The 17,837-nt window shown below is 39.7% G+C and overlaps 1 protein-coding gene across 5 annotated transcripts in view; it reads right to left on the bottom strand.

Annotated features, from left to right (window-relative positions):
* AGAP1 (ArfGAP with GTPase domain, ankyrin repeat and PH domain 1) overlaps positions 1 to 17,837 on the bottom strand; it is a 452,256-nt gene that overhangs the window by 296,199 nt on the left and 138,220 nt on the right. For all 5 annotated transcript variants that reach the window (XM_063116055.1, XM_063116056.1, XM_063116057.1 and 2 more), the window contains 3 exons: positions 16,987 to 17,114; positions 12,520 to 12,675; positions 1,565 to 1,657 (listed from right to left, as the gene is read on the bottom strand). In XM_063116055.1, coding sequence (XP_062972125.1) covers positions 1,565 to 1,657; positions 12,520 to 12,675; positions 16,987 to 17,114 — 377 coding nt within the window. The remainder of the gene's footprint in view (positions 1 to 1,564; positions 1,658 to 12,519; positions 12,676 to 16,986; positions 17,115 to 17,837) is intronic.

The following is a 17,837-nucleotide window of genomic DNA, read 5'->3' as shown; positions in this document are numbered from 1 at the left end:
TCAACATATGTGTTCTTGAGAAACAAATGGTTTTAGCCTCTGGCAAATCTTCAACAATTTGATGTATAAGTCTCTTCTTTGCCACAGTTGTGTGAGAAACGATGACTCCAGGAAGATTATTTCTGAAATATCTATACAGCAGTATACTCTGAATTATTTTAGAATTGAATGTTTAAATATAATTTTAAATACGCTTAATAAAACTTCTGACAATTTTAAGCAACCCTACTAAGGGTCACAAAACCTTTGCACTTCTCTAGTATCACAATTTACAAGTTAAACAGGGCCAGCCCTACCATTAGGTAGAACGAGGCAACCACCTCAGGTGGCAGATGCTAATGGGGAACAGAAGAAGCCTTCAAGATGTTCTTCATGAACTCTCTGGCTGTTAGAAGAAAATACCTGTGTATGCCACAGAACCTGTCCTGGGTCCCCTAAACTAGCCTGCTGCCTCAGATGTGGTAAGAAGACTCTATCCCACTGCAATGTTAAAATAAGGCTCAACTGCCAGTCTAGTCAGCTTCTGTATGTGGGCTGGGGAGAGGGCACCATGTTGTTGTTTGACTCAGGCAGCAAAAATTTTGGGAGGGCACCTAAGTTAATCAAGGGAATATAACAAATGTCTACGTGAATTACCTAGGGACATTAACTTAATTTCTTTGCCACTGGAAACTTTCCAAGCAAGTTAACAGAGATCAAGTGGGGCTGACTTCAAAAGTTTACAATTAGCACTCTAGTTATGAAATTCAAAAACAAAATACACATTAAGTTACATTGCTGTATTTTAAGCACTGGAAAAATCTGAAACTGTGAGCCGTAAGTTTCTTATCAGATTCAAGTATTTGTTACACGACAACCTTTACATTAGCAGTGTCTTGGGAGAGGATGTACCTATGCAAGTGTACCTATACTTGTCAAACAAGCCAGAATAAATCCTCAGTTTCAAATCATGTAGTGTAATAAGGAAGTTTAATTAAGGCCACATACTATGGCTGTAAATGTTCTCTTATATAACAAAGTCTAAATGAAGTTACAATTCCTTCATTAGCAAATTACAAACAAGAGCGCACAGCTGACACACCAGCTATGATTATAACAACTAATTGCCTCGTTGTTGCAAACCAGCCTGAAACAGTGTTCAGATGTCCTTCTGCAATAGCAAATGAGGGCCACATCGGGCTATTTCTGTGATCACAAGGGGCTCTTGTACAGCGATCTGATTTACCCTTGTCGACTGGCAGCAAACGGCCCAATCAAAGCACTCTCTACAAAAGGCAGGCTTTGAAGCCAGCTCAGCCTCGAAGCACGCTCCATATGCAGGCCGGCAGACTGCACTTCATTAGGCCTGTTGTCACATTTTCCCTCTTCTTATTCTAATGATCCTATTTTAATACACATAGGAACCTCTCCTAATTGATGTCAAGTGAGTGACTTCAACATTCATCACCAGAGCACATCAAACAAATCTTGGCACACAAGCCCAGCATCATGGTGTTTAAGACCCGAGGTGTGTCTCCATGTACAGGAAAGCACACGCACGCACACACACACACACAGGATATACCTGTTTAATTGGGATTGCACGACCACTTCCAATGCTATCTGCTCTGCTCTCTAGTCCTTTCTTCTCTTTGTCTGGGTCGCTCCCTTTCCGAGACTGCAGAGTAAAAGCAACGTTAACACCGTTAATACAAGGATTCACTTTTTTTTTCATATTCACATCTTAAATTTTAGGAGTTGTTTTAATGAATCGGAAGATAGATCATAATTACACTGGTACATTTAAAAAACCCTGCATGTTAATATTTAAGCTTTAAAAGGCTCAACACCCACAGATACAATACAATATAGAAACAAAAAACGTTAACAGGAAAACTGTGTGCCTTTCTACACAGGAAACTTACTATACAAGTATATATACTTAATTATCATCTGATGAGAATTTAAAAGGCTATTAACTATTCAGCAGTGTAATTTTATGGAATACCTTGATTAGAATTAAATTTAATTTCCTCTTTTACTACTTTCAGGTATAGTATCAAAGTCAAACCAACAATGCTTTGAAAACCAAGCTGCTTTTACAAAGTGTAAAAGTTTAAAATATTAATTTTATATGCATATCTTTCTCAATATAAAGGCACACAGATAAAATATAATAAAGGCATAGATTTTACAGAAGTTTAAAAATGAACAATTATTTTATCTGGGTGAATTAAAAACACACATAAGCTGTGCCTATTAAAAAACATTTCATGGGGCCAAGATTGTCCTGCTTGCTTTTTCACAGCTTGGTACAAATACACACAATCCTATTTAAACCGAATCTCATGTCCTCCTTTATTGTGAGATAAGTAAATCTACATTTGACAGATTTATTTTATTATGAGCAAGATCTAAAAGTCATCCTCCTTAATAACTACACTGACAAGTGACAACTTCACTCCATTACTTTTCAGTGGGAACATTACTCACGCAATATTGAAAATGGGGAAACATTTTCGTGCGCTTTTCAAATCACAGATGATATATGAAGTGAACGTATCGGTGGTGTCCAGTGGCCACAACTGAATGCTAATAAAAATCAAACTGCGTTTCTTCAGTACATTAGAGAGTGGTCTAAAATATTCCCTTTTCAAATACAAATTAAAATAAGAATGCCAATCAAGACATACATTATATATATATATATATATAGGCATGGATAAAAAAAGCAAGGAAACTGAATTTCATAGGAAACAATACAATCTCATTAGCAGCAGCAATCACATTATATTACTTACAGAGTTAATACGTAACCTCTACAGGAGTTACTGTGGGCAAGCTCTACTTACTAATAGGCTCAGGATTACAAAAGAGTATACTCAGGAATCTATAGAAATCTGAGATAAATCCTACCATTTATCTATAAGTTGTAAGTGAAAAACATAATGATTATAGTAGAGAAAACAGAAGAATTACGCAGACATGTGTAGGTATGAGTTAGCTCATAGTATTAAGACACCTCCAAGGGGCAGCTCACACTTCCCCGTTCTGCTGACTCACCTGTAGGGCTTGCAGGCTAGAACATTCACAAGGCAGTCGGGTTTACCAAACCCTCAACTATCTGTCACAGCCCCCCCCTTCTCTCAAGTTAGGAGAACAGATTAATCTGTTTCCTCCATGCTTGCATGCTTCTGACAGGCTTCCCTTTGTTATATCCTTCCCAAATTCGCAAAGCTAGAACAGCTTATGTTGAAAGCAGTACAATTTTAATGTAAGAAATTTTCACTGTGAACAATTTTGAATATTTTAATAGAAAGGTGTCATATAACAATAAAATAAGTCCAACTTCTAATAGGCCCCAGTATGTTGTGGCTTCTAAACTCTACATCATTATTTAGCCCACATTTAAGACTTATTATAATAGCTGAAATTGCGAATGTAGTTGTAACGGCAACTGCTTCATGGTAGCTGTTTGACAGCAAACAGCTTACCCTTTTTAAATTATACAGCTCATATTCAAAGTAATGAACACTAATATTGGTAGAATAATGGTATGGAGGCTTGTAATGGTACAAGGCTTGAAAAAAGAACAAGTAAACTGTTATTCTCTGGTCACCAAGCCCAAATATCAGCTATCAGCTGGTAATCAAGTGGGAAGTTTTTATAAACTGGAAGATAGTTTGTTCATTATTTTTGCTTTTTATCAATGTTTCACACATGACTGACACAGGTAGGTTTAGGCAGGGTTGTAAAATTTGTGAGAATTTTTTTCAGGTTTTATTTGCAAAGCTGATTTTACACTTGCTTTACGATGGGATAATTTCCTGTGGTAACAACTGCTATCATAAGTTACCATAAGTCAATTGTATTGTACATTAGCTGTAGCTTTCATTTTCTTTTGTCTAATGAGGGTATGAAATAATTTGTGCTAAGTTTTCTGTCAGCTCAAAAATTGTTTGCAGCAGCATAATCACTTTCGAAAGAATAGAGTGTGGCACAATTTTATTCCCAAAATTAACATATATAGAAAACAAAAGGTAAATTCACAATATACATATCTAGAGGAGCAGTGAAATAGTTAATACTGGCATCAAGCCAGAAGTAGATTTGGCATCACTAATGCTTTGTAAAATAAAAACATGTGTTAGCACAGTCTTAATGGACTACTGCCCCAACTTTTGAAATCTAGGACAGAACAGCTTTTTTTTGCTCGTAACAAGTTTCTCTAAGATCAGCCATACCATCCACGTATAAATAGAGACAGGAATCTGTTTAGTGAAATCAAATTTTCAATAAAATGACTTTAGTTGCCATTCAACCTACGCTTTTGTTTTCAACCAAATAAGTGATGTGTTGTCATTAAAGTGACGTGGAATCCATTTCAGCTTACAGTCAAACATTCAAATGTATTACTTGTCTTTCAAGAGTAATTGAAATCATTATGTGGTTTTGTCTAAAAAGATGTGTCATTGGTTTCTAAATATTTTTAGTGCTGCTTTCTGTAACTTTTTGCTGCTGTTTTAATGAAGTAATGCTTTATTTTTATATTGTAAGTTATTTTACATTAGTAATTTTTGGTTTAATCCTTGTTGATACCCTCTTTGAACTATCTGGAGGATAAGTAGGGTAATAAACATTTTAAATAGATTCATATATTAAATCTCTATCAATACTATACACTATACAGTATTAAAGGCTATATACAGAAACAAATTTCCCTCAGAGAAACCACAGTAATAATTACATGTCACATGAATATGGGCTTACTTTGAGACAAACTAGGAAATGTGCGGTGCAAAAAATCATCTCAAGAAGAATGACGTCCCCTGCAGATGTTAAGACAGAGTAGCTCTGTCTTTATCCTCCATTCCACAGAAGATAAAACATTAGCAATGCAATCTCTCTGTTTCTTCTTCTTCTTTTATGTGGGGAATGTATAACACTAACAAACTAGTCTGGTATTTATAACTTGTCTACTCAGATGTTAATCTTCAATGATGCTTAACCCCAGAGAAGTGGATGTAGGGTCCCAGCCTGGAAATAGGCTCCAGTAGAACTTCTTAGAAAACCACCTTATATTGCATCTCCCAACAATTTGGGCATCTAGTAAGAAACTAACTTAATCTGAGAAAGTTTTGTACATTACAGAAATTCTGACATTTGCTCAATGGCCAGTAATATCGTCTTTTCTTCAAGTGGAAAGATTAAGAGGTATGATAAAACAAATTAACACTGATGTGACAGCATCCTTGCAGAAACAGTACTGAAAAATCCACTTATATTCTGAAGTTTCTGTCATGTTAGTATTTCTAGTATATTTGTTGTTTTGTTGTGGAGCACTTGTACCGCAAATTTTCTATGTGAAGAATGTAGCCTCCTAATAACTCTAACTGGTATTTATAGCTCTTACTGTTTCAGAATCCATCAAGATGTGTTTCTTCTCTTGGAGCTACAAAATCCCATTTTTAATTTAAAAATTCTATACGGAAGTACTAGGCTTTATTCTGGTTGAACTTTTATATTTTATTTTATATATTTTTTACACTGTACTTTGAGGTTTTAATTTTTGTAAACTTCCCAGAGAGGTTCTGCTATGGGGTGGTTTAGAAATGTAATAAATAAACAAATAAATAAATAGGGCACCCAAAATATTAATGCTGCATTACAGAAAATAAACCTGTCTAAAGGGATCCACCTCTGCCCTTCAGTTTTCCTCTTACAGTGAATGAAGCTTTATCAGCAGAACCCCTATGAATAAATTTTAAAACCACTCGCATAAGATGTTTTTTACTCTATGAATATTACTTGTGAAAAGCAATATTTATGTATTTAACCCCTCAATTTTAATCCATTACATTGAACTTCAAAATATACACAACCCTCTAGGATCCTAAGCAAAGTCTGAACAGAATCAGAATCTGCAATTTCCGCATACAGATTCAAATGTCCTTTGTCCAGACCATTTCTAATGCACCTACTCCATATTCCATTCCTTGACTGACACTGACATCTAGTGGAAGTAGTAGTTATGGTTATCTAGCAAATAAATACAGCTGTCCAATATATCACCCCACAACCCTAGCGAGTTTGCATCACCTTTAAATATGTGCAAGTCAAGTTTTCTTAGTAAACCCAAAACTGTGTGGTAAATTCATTAATTTTTGAATTACTTATTAAAACCCTTCCTGTGAGTGACAGCAAGATTCGATCCAACTCAGTATGTTAATAACAGAAACTACTACAAGCATACTGTGCAACTGAGATCACTCCTTTGATCATCTTTCCACCTATACTGTCCAGTAAAATCCAGTATTGCAGTCTTTTTCCTTAATCCTTTTTGGACCTAGTTACCCCACTGTGCAGTGCTTGACACACGTTTCCTGAAGGAGCTCTTCCTTAAAACATGCAATGCTTTACAGAACTACATGAGAAATCATTGTCAATCCAGGAGGGCAGTCAAATACATGGCTATGTCTTTGGATGCTATGACTAAATATGGCATGCCCTAATGCTAGAGTATAGTGCACTCAACCCAGCTAAAGAGAAGCACCAGGCACTTCACAGTGAAGTGTAAAGTACTTCCACCATCTCATCACGATGCCTCAGCCACTTTCCACTAGAGAGTTAATCACAGAGAAGACTGGTATTCATTTCAATTCCAGAATACCATAGCAGGTACTATCCCATCTGTCAGAAATATACATGTTTAAAAGCCCAAAGTATAGTCTACAGCTCATGTTATTGCCCAACCAGAATGCTATTTGCAGTAATAAAAAGTAATCAAGATTTCTATTCAGCTAAAGAGCAAAATTCACTTGTAAGACGCTCTGAGAACCATTCAACATATTAGTAAGTTTTAAATAGTGCCTGTAAATCTAGTATAAGTGGAATGCTAGGTTACAGTAAAATTATGTATGCATATTTATTGAAGAACCTTCTTTCTTTGGTAGTTCAGTGCTTAGAGGAGAGGAATATACATCAGCTACATTCACATGTCACACTAACTTTGGGTTAACACAACATGCATGAGCAAGATCAAGGTGCAGTGAGCCTCAGTCTCTCACACTCTCCTCTTCCCACATGGCAGGGAAGAGTAATTTTTAGTACATATTGTTTATTTGTTGTTTCAACCATCATGGTCATATCAACTTTACAAATGCATACCCCAGCAATACAGGTAAGTATACAAAAACTTTACAATACAAAGAAGTAAAATACAAAAAGATACTAAAAAGGTTTTCATTAGAAGGTGCCCACAAATACGTAAAAGTTAGTTTTAATACAAAGAATTAAAATAAGAGACACTAAGAATTTACATTAAAAGGTCCATAAATGTATAAAAGTTAATACTACTGATACATTAAAACTTCATGTTAAATTTCATCATTACAATTCACCATATTGACCTCTATGAATCTTCTTAGTTAAGAAACTTTTGTCATGTCATCTGGACTTATATTTAAAGCCTCGGTCACCCTGTATGATGACCTCTGTCGGGAGAAAGACGGGGGAGTGTGACTCTGCTGATTCTTCTTGACCTCTCAACGGCTTTCGATACCATCAACCATGGTATCCTTCTGGAACATCTGGCTGAATTAGGAGTGGGAGGTACTGCATTGCAGTGGTTCCACTCCTACTTGGCTGGTCAGCTCCAGAAGGTAGTGCTTGGGGGACATTGTTCGGCACCGTGGATTCTCCAGTATGGGGTTCCACAGGGGTCAGTCTTGTCCCCCATGCTGTTTAACATGTACATGAAACTGTTGGGTGCGGTCATCCGGAGTTTTGGAGTGCGTTGTCATCAGTATGCTGATGACACGCAGCTCTAATTCTCCTTTTCATCTTCATCAGGTGAGGCTGTGGATGTTCTGAACCAGTGCCTGGCTGCGACAATGGACTGGATGAGGGCTAATAAACTTAAACTCAATCCAGACAAGACTGAGATGCTGCTGGTGGGTGGGTCTTCTGGCCAGATGGTGGGTGTTCAGCCTGTTCTGGATGGGGTTGCACTCCCCCTGAAGGAGCAGGTTCGTGGCTTGGGGGTTCTCCTAGAAACATCTCTGTCACTTGAGGCCCAGGTGGCCTCGGTGGCACGGAGTGCCTTCTACCAACTCCTTTTGGTGGCCCAGCCACGCCCCTATCTGGACAGGGATAACCTAACTTCAGCCATCCATGCTCTGGTAACCTCTAACTTAGATTACTGCAATGCCCTCTACATGGGGCAGCCTTTGAAGACACTTCGGAAGCTGCAGTTTGTGCAAAATGCAGCGGCCAGATTGATAACTGGAACCAGAAGGTTCGAACATATAACACCAATTCTGGCCCACCTGCATTGGCTGCCTATACATTTCCGAGCCCAATTCAAGGTGCTGGTTTTAACCTATAAAGCCTTACATGGTTTGGGACCACAATACCTGATGGAACACCTCTCCTGACTGCGCTCAACATCTAAGGTCCTCCGCCGCATGCCTACTCTGAGGGAAGCTCAGAGGATGGCAACAAGGGAGAGGGCCTTTTCAGTGGTGGCCCCCAATTATGGAATGATGTCCCTGATGAGGCTCGCCTGACGCCAACATTGTTATCTTTTCAGTGCCAGGTCAAGACCTTTCTCTTCTCCCAGGCATTTAACAGCATTTAACAACATATGCTAAGTTTGTTTGTTTTTTAATGGACCCCAGAACTGTTGTTGTTTAAAATGGATACTGTATACTGCTGTTTTTATATATTTTGATGGTTTTAAATTTTGTATGCTTTTTAATGTCCACTGTTTTTTAACTTTTGTAAACCGCCCAGAGAGCTTTGGCTATGGGGTGGTATATAAATTTAATACATAAATAAATAAATAAAGTAAGCTAACTTCCATTAATGGTTATTGAAGTTGTGGTTGCTGAAACTAACCAGAGCTAATATGGGGATGTGTGGTTAACTAAAAATAAAAGCTTCCAAACTCTTCATCGACTGTGCAGGAGGAAGAGTAGAGAGCATGCAGGCCTGGGGGTTGCTACAGCTCATTCCAGGTTGTGCACATCATGCTAAAACATGTTTTAGTGAGATGTGTGGATTCAACCATGGTATAGAAAAATTCAAACTGAGGTCACTTCACAGTTTATCACAAGTGTTCAGGATAGCTTATAAACTAAAAATCAATTAAAACAATAGTAAGAAATAACTCCCATCAAGTTCCGCATAACATACCTTCTGATAATTGAAGAACACAGTTGTGTGTCTCCTTAATCTTCTCTTCTCCAGACTAAATGCACCCAGCTGTTTCAACCATTCTTGACCAGACTTTGTTTCCAGATACCTCACCATCCAGGCTGCAACATCCCCCCACCTTCTTTCCAGCATGGCCAGGGTCAGAAGAGCCCTCCTGCTGCCACTGCATGACCTGCAGACTACTCTTCCCTCAATATACCTGAGACTGACTAGTCTGGATTTGCAGACAGTAACCTGGTTCACATGACCACTGCAACCTAAAACAACCAGGTTAGCATGATGCAACAAGCCACAGTCACAACCTGAATATGCAAAATAGCCCACATGCAAGCACCGGAGGTCAATTAACCCACAGTAGCTTAATGTGACATGCGAACCAGTCCAATGTTACTGTATCATTAGGTTACCTTTCTCCCCTCCTCCCCAGTCCCCACAACCTGCTTTTTTAACATCTTGCCTTAGGGTGTATCAAAAGCTTGTACAATTTAATTATTTATTTTGGTGATCTCTTGGCTGGCCTAATAAATATATCACATAACAACATAGATTTTGGGATTTTTCTATTTGTCGATCTTTTTTTTCTTCTTAAAATGTGTCATCCAGAACTGGACATAGTACTCGAGATGCAGACATTCCCAGAAGAGAGCACAATTATTACTTCCCATAATTTGGATACTATGCTTCTGTTAACGCAGCCTAAGATTGCAATATAGAACTTTTTGGCAGCCATATAGCACCGCTGTATTACCAAATCTACTCCCTTTTGTGCAGATACGTATATGCTCTGGTTCATGTTTTCACAGACATGTATTCGTTAAACCCGACAGAGACCTATAGATATTGGCTTTTATGGCTAAAAGGAGTCACACATAAGATCTGAAGATACTTGGCACAGTTAGTGATTACAGACAAGAATTCAAAATGCACAAGTTGATTTTGGGAAAATTAACTTAGTAAAGCAGCATCACATTAAACACAAGCATAATAATGATATTGAACCTGCAAGCCTTCCTTGAAAACTGTACTCTGCATGGAGAAATTAGCTCCACTCTCAGCAAGGCTGATTCCTGAAACCCAAAATGAAGCTGCAGAGATGTGTGAGACGAGGCTGTGGACATGCATCATGGGAATAGGCAAAGAATAAAGGTGGACGGGGAGTAGGCTGGAGGGAAATTAAGCCGAAAGGAAGGGGGGTATATTCTGGCAGCACCTGGCATTCACTCATGCATGTTACAAGGCCGTGAGTATGGATATACCTAGAACTTGTAGCGCTAGCGCCTTCCTTATGCAAACCAGATTGCTGCATGCTGTTATCCCAATGATACTCACTGGGAATACCTATTTATGACATTTTGCAACATTCTGGAGAGGAATCACTATGTTTGAGACATGTAGACCTTTCTTAATTTTACTCCCTCCTTTTCCCTTTGGGGCATGTGCACGTTCTGTGAGAAAGCCGCTGAGGCTTATCCCTTTGTCAGTGTTTTCCTGCCCCGCAGAGAGTTGGGGTGAAGAGGACCAAATTAACATGTTCCATACCAAGATGGGCGTTGTTCGGTTCACTCTGAAATTAAGCTACTTTGTTACAGGTGAGTCACGTTCAGCTTCTACTAAGACACATGTAACGCTGCCAAGCCAAGACTTCTTTGATTTTTTTTCTTCCTAAAGGCAGAACTTAATATTTATCTCTGTTGAATTTTATCTTTGACACTTCAGCCAAGCATCCAGCCTGTCAAGATCATATTGAATCTTGACTATTCTTCTTGGCTTTGCGTCATCTCAAGATTTGATCAGCATTCCTTCTACACACTCATCCTAGTCATATATAAACATATTGAAAAGCACAGGACCAAAGATTGAACTAGTAGAAAAGGAGAGAAGATTGTCTGACATAACTAATTCTTTATAAACCCACAATGACTCTTAGTAATCAATGCATTATTTTCTAGATGCTCAGAAATTGACTGCTTAAATAAAAGGTTCTAGAATTTTCTCCAGTATTAACGTTAAGCTGACCCTATTGTATTTTTCCTGATCTGCCCCTTTTCCATTTTTGAAGATAGGGACAGTTGCTCATCTCAAGTTTTCGTGCACTTCACCAGTTCTCCAATAATTCTCAAATTACAGACAGTGTCTCCGGAAATGTCCATAAGCTGCTTCAGCACCCAGTGCTGTAATTCCATCCTTCTCTTTGTCGTCTGTTAACATTTCACCATCTTCCCCAGGCAGCAGTCCTTACCCCTTCCTTGTACTTGCCCTTTTTGTGGTTTCAAGCTTCCCTCACAAGCCTCAGTCGGTACATACTTTTAGCTTTCCTGACATCATCCTGACAGGTTTGATCTACTCTGTTGTAGTCATCTTTGACGACATTGTCCCTCTTTCCATCTCCTACACATGTTCTTTTAAACTCTCAGCTCATCAGAGAGTTTCCATTGCAGCCATACTGGCTTCTTTAGACATCTCCCATTTTTCCTTTTCATTGTAATAGTTTGCAAACTTTGCCTTGTTGCCTTTAGTATTTAACTTTTCAAAAGTCTCTCATCCGTCTTGAACTCCTTTCTCCTTCAGAATTTCAAGCATGGGATCTTACCCACCTTTTCTCTGTGCTCTTTGAAACTGGCTTTTCTAAAGTCCAGAATAAGCATACGCTCTGCTCAGTTCACACACCCTTTGCTATCATGAATTCCAAAATAACGTGGTCACTTTTCTTCAAAGTTATCTGTCACGTTCACCTCATCAACCAAATTGACCCTGAGATCATCCAAAGAGAAAAATAAGCCAACCTCCCAGGGCAAAGATTCCACATTCTGGTATCACAAGAGAAAAAGCCCGGTCATGTATCTCCACAAAGTATACTTCAGAAGACAGTGGGATACATAGAAATGCCTCATCAGATAACTTCAATAAATAGCAAGCATACTACACATGTGCACTGAGCCAGGAAAAATAGTAAAAATTTAATGTAAAAATAGTTGTTGGAGATCCTGTTAGATCTTGCCTGGCAAGAAAGGAAGCAAGCAGAACCAGAAGCAGAGGATAGCAATATTGCCACCTTACTTCCAGTTTCCTAGGCAGCCAGTTACTGAATAAAACATGTTGAAAGTTGCAATTAGTGAGTGGTATGAAAGGGGCAACATTTTAAGAAAACCTTTACTATTTCAAGGGAGTCTAGTGACCTTGATTCTCCACTCCATGGGTCATATATCACACACACTCATGGGCACCAACCATTGAGAATGGCCAGCGTAGATAGCAGTATTCAAATAAATCAAGGAACAATAATACATTTACATGAATAACAATTTTATCTCCTAGTTCACTCACCGTGAAAAGGTTGGAGCGGCGTTTGGACTGTTTACGAACAGGTGTTGGAGTGTTGGTAGTAGGCGGAACATCAATACGTAGCTCCTTCTGGCTGGTGCTTGGAGTAGATGGGACAGAGGAAGAATAATCACTTAAACTCCCTCCTCCGTTACTGGTCTGCAAGGATTAAAACCCATTTTAGCAGAAAGAAAGCCAATTGCTATTTCACAAGTTTCATTTCATCTTGTATAGGCAATGCAGAGGGTTTTTTAAAATAATAATAATATTTTTTTTACCGGACTCACTAAATTCTCTTGAAACTGAAGGAACTGATTAGTTATCTTTAGATGAATATTCTCTATATTTCTCTTGAAGCATAGCAGCAATTATACACTCTTAACACATTAGTCATACTGCCCAGGTAATGGGGTACTCTGTTCATATAGGGAAGGGACAGACATTTTCAGGTCACAGAGGTCTAAACTCACTAGCCCTGCTAAACTGGAAGATCTGTGTGTGGAAGATTTCATCACCAACTAAGCAACCTCATCATGAGTTTTGGGGGAAAAATCTGTAAAATGTAGCCTATCCAATAATTTTTTGTAGTCATTTAGTACATCTCCTAGATCTGATTCCTTAATTGACAAAACAAAGCAAATACAAAATGATAGATGGCCTCTGATGAGGGACCAATCCAAAGGTTGCCAAAGGTCTTCCAAAATTTGTTCAGATATCAGGCTGCTCCAGTCCTCTAGTAACAACATCGATCTCCAAACTAAATTCACAGCCAGCATATACCCATTTCCTCTTGTCCACCTTTAACTCCAGTCCCAGAGAACTTAATGGTGGGAACATTGGGGGGGAGGGAGGGGAAAGGAGAGCAGAGGAGCAGCTGCCTACTGCCTCTAAAGGCTGCATTATGGCACAAGGTGTGAAGCCCAATGCCAAATGCTGGAAAGCTGGCGGTGGGAGAGAAAAACCAAATGGCAGAGGAGTAACACTGGTGGACTCAAAGGTTGATTCCTGCAGGGATTAGAGATGCAGCTTTATATCCATTTTTGAAAGCACAGGAAGCAATCTTGTCTTTCTCTAGGACTAAACTGAGATATTGGTATGTATTTGCAATGTTTACCCACAGATATTGGTAGTAATACTTTTATTGCTAAAGCACTCGTTTCCAGTAACAATCTTATCAATACTTGCAATAAAAATATTCTTGTAAGTTTGACTAGAGTGGTAGAAATGCCTTAAATAAATAAAAATGTCAGACACTAGTCGAGCAGCTGAATATACTATGGAGCCTTGGCACTGCGCCATTTCCCACAATGCAGTGCTGAACAGCAACACTGCCTGCCTCTCTCCGTGACTCGCAAAGCATGTTGGAAGTTAGGCCAGGTTTTACACTGCACTGTTTCCACTGCCGGATTCTCAGGAAACCAAGCAATGTTCTTTGACTACACAAAATATTCTACTTGCATAGCTAAGTACGTGTATAAATCCCTTCCTAGTGTGACATTTTGTTTGACATCAAATCAATTATTTCTGAAAGCTGACAGTGATGTGACATTCCTTTCTCACTGTACCTTTCAAAATGAGATTTAATTATTGGCATAGGACTGATGAAAAAATATTTTCCCACAGTATGTCAAATGTGCAGCTTAAGAACCCCATAATTTTAAAGACTGAAATGTGTAAAATTACCTTTAAAAAAAAAACTACCGCAAAGTCGCTCTCTCTCTCGTTTGCCTGCCTGCCTGTTTAGTTTAATACCTGTGGTGTGTATGTGGGTGGGGGTGTCCCTGGAGGGAGCACCTGATGATAGTTGTATCTGTCTTCTTCCCTGGAAGTTTATGAGGTATTGTTCACCCTGAGTGCGAGACAGGGGCTCTGTTAGAGGCTTTGTGAGCTTTGAGCTACTTCTTCTGGTGCCTAGAACTGGGATTATTCCATCTGGGTGAAAGCCAGGCAGAAGAAGTGTTTGAGACACTCCAGTTTATTTATATATGGCATTATCCCTCAGTGGTTCACGATATTAAAATACATTTAGATACAACATTGAAAGCACAACACTAAAATAACTGCAGTAAAAACTATTTAAGGAGCAGCAAAGTGGAACGGCACGATTAGGTTACATATAGCCCAAAGAAAGTCTGGGTGAAAAGGCGTATTTTTAAGAGGCGTTTGAAAGATGCCACATTTTCCACCTACCATACTGCACAGGGGAAGATTTTCCAGATGATGGGTGCTGCTACAGAAAAGGCCCGCTGTATGAGTTCTTCATGGCGGCATTCTGTTTGTTTTGAAATGACCAGCAAGGCTGTATATATGTGTATGTATAACGGACGGCGGTCTGTTAGGTATCATGGTCCCAAGTTGTTTAGGGCTTTAAATGATAACAACGTAACCTTTTACATGGCTCAGTAGTTAATAGGCAGCCAGTGCAGTTCTTTTAACACAGGTGTTATGTGAGCATAGCTAGAAGTGAATATGACCAAGCACACTCTAGAGCACCTGATCATGCCTATTGTGCAAAGGTGCGGGCAGCAAAGAAGGCTCCTCCACGAATAGTCAGCTCTTTCAGGTGGTCCAAGCACTATTAACACTCTCCCCAGTAAATGGGGCCCTGGTCCCCACAAGGTCCGTGAACTTTTTGCATTGTACTTCGAGGACAAAATCGCTTCTCTCTGCAGCAAACTTGATGCTTTTGTTAGCGAAGCCACCATCTGCCCAATTTTATGGAATTGATTTCAGTTGCTGCAGCCTCATAACGTGAACAAGGTGCTTGCAGTAATGCAATCAACGACATGCTCTTTTGATCCTTGTCCCTCCGAGCAAATAAAAGCTAGCCAAGAGGGTAAGACAAGGTGGGTCCATGGAGTGGCAAATGCATTTGGGCAAAGGGGTGGTTTCTGCTGTCCTTACGGAGGAAGCAATACAACCACTCCTGAAGAAACCAACTTTGGACCCAATGGTATTTGGCAACTACTGCCCAGTCACAAATACCTGTTTCTTAGTGGAGGTACTTGAGAGGTCGTGGTGGAGCAACTGCAGGCACTCTGGGAGGATATGGATTATCCAGACCCATTCCAGTCTGTATTTCAACCTGGTTATGGACCATATTATCCTTGGTCGCCCTGAAGGATAACCTTTATTGGGAGAGGGGGAGGGCAACCCTGTTAATTCTGCTCGATCTCTCATTGGCTTTTGATACCATCGACCAAGGTATTCTCCTGGATCTACTCTGTTGGCTGGGCATTACAGTGGTTCCAGTCTTACCTGAACTGGGAGACTATTCCTCAGCTCCTTATTCGATGTGATAAGCCATGAAGGGCAAGGGCCAAGCATACATATGGTCGACTGGACTTGGCCAAGCACCCTGTCCACATCGTTGGGCCCCAATAACTTTAACTTATCCAATAAAACTGGACCAAATGGTGCTCTGGACACCTCTACTAATGGAACTGCATTGATTGTGGTGTCCAATTCATGATGAATCTGAGTCATTTTGTCTTCAAAGTGCCATGCAAACTCATCACAGTATGCTTCTGAGGGTTCTGCAGTCTATGAACCACACAGAAAAACACTGGATCACACTAAGAAGATGCAATGCAGGTGAAAAATAACTCCTTCTTTGCCACCCTCACAACCACAGAGTAGGCTCGATAATGAGCTCTAACCTATGTTTGATCAGACTCAGCATGGGTTTTCCTCCACCTGCATTCTAGTTGTCTCCCCTCTCGCTTCATTACCCGCAGCATAGGTGTATATCAAGGCACTGGCTGGGTTCTACAAAGGGAGAGGGCACTTGGGCGCGATCATGTTAACCACCCGAGTCATCTCTGCATTCTACAGAGCAAAGTGGGCTTTGACAGGAGCACCAGCTATACAAGCAGGAAAGTCGCACAGCTCACTCTGGAATCCATTGGAGTCCATTAGCCTCCGTGGGCAGACCATTTTAATAGCCAACCAATTGCAGAGGAGAAAGGCTGCCATGAGTCTAAACCTCAATAGAAAGTGATCTGACCATGACAAGGGGTTAGATGTTAATTCCCCCACTTTCAGATCACCATCCTCCTGCCCAGTCAAGAAAACCAGATCGAGCATGTGTCCCTTTACATGCGTTGGGCCGATGACATGTTGAGACAGTCCCATGGTTGTCATGGTGGCCATGAAGTCTTGAGCTGCCTTGGATATAGCGGCATTGGCATAGAAATTGAGTTCCCCCAGAACTACCGTCCTGCAGGTCCTCAACACCATATCAGAGACAACCTCTGTCAGCTCAAGCAGGGAGTTTGATGAACAGCAGGTTGGACGGTACACCAGCAGAGTCCATAATCTGTTCCAGGTATCCAACACAAAATAGACACATTGATTGATATCCGAAGCACAACAGAAAATATTAATCGTTGGTTAAGGTTATCAGAATTCCCAATTCTGTTCCTAGGTTTATACTGAGATAGAGAATCTGAGTCATTTGCAAGAACATACCTGACTGATATGTACTGCAGAGACCTGGGCTGAACATACAGATGAGTGGCTTGGAGAGTTTGGTAATGATTTACAAGGACCTATCGAAAGCTGCTGTTTTTTCCTTGTTGCAACTATCTTCTGTGCAACTGCAAAGACAAAATTAGAAAAAAATATTATATGTTGCTTTGTCCAGAGGTGGAATAACCATGTTCACCTTAAAGAGCAATTTCTTGATTTGATCAACAGTGCAAATGGGCAGTCCTATGTCTAATACAAACTAATCAGGAAAGGAAACTAGTGCAAATATTTGCAAATATTTTGTTATTATTTGCAATATATAGCTTGTTGGCGCAACACAAAGCTCTTTAACATGAGGTGCACTTTCAATCTCAGTAAATAAGAAACATGCTTTTAATTCTTTTAAAACTGTCTCTAATTTCTTCTTGTTTCTGCATGAATGAATTTGCAATAAGAACTACTAAGTAAATCATTTGTTCCAAGAGAAAGGTAGAATACTTAAGCTGGGAAGGAAATGGTACACTGTCACAGCATTAGAATTATTCTGAATGGAGCATGGACTCCACCTCCTTGGCCAGCCTTTCCCAATGTGGTGCTCTGCCCATCAGCCCATCCAACACTACCAACGGCCAGGGATTACAGAGGTTGTAATTTAAAACATCTGAAGAGCACCACACTGAGAAAGGCTGTCTTAGGGTTGAGGAGGTAATTTGCTCCTATAACTGCTCTTAGAGCAGATCTGCACAATACTGTGTTATGCTTAAAATTTAGAACACACCTGGTAGTCAAATAATGAGCACCTGGGGTATATTTCAGCCTCAGTTAAATAGCTGTCTTGTGAGTGGTAACAT

This window comes from Elgaria multicarinata, chromosome 2, assembly GCF_023053635.1.
Source record: "Elgaria multicarinata webbii isolate HBS135686 ecotype San Diego chromosome 2, rElgMul1.1.pri, whole genome shotgun sequence".
NCBI classification, from domain to species: Eukaryota; Metazoa; Chordata; class Lepidosauria; order Squamata; family Anguidae; genus Elgaria; species Elgaria multicarinata.
The sequence above is the reverse complement of the archived record's forward strand: the minus strand, read 5'-3'. Positions and strand labels throughout refer to the sequence as shown.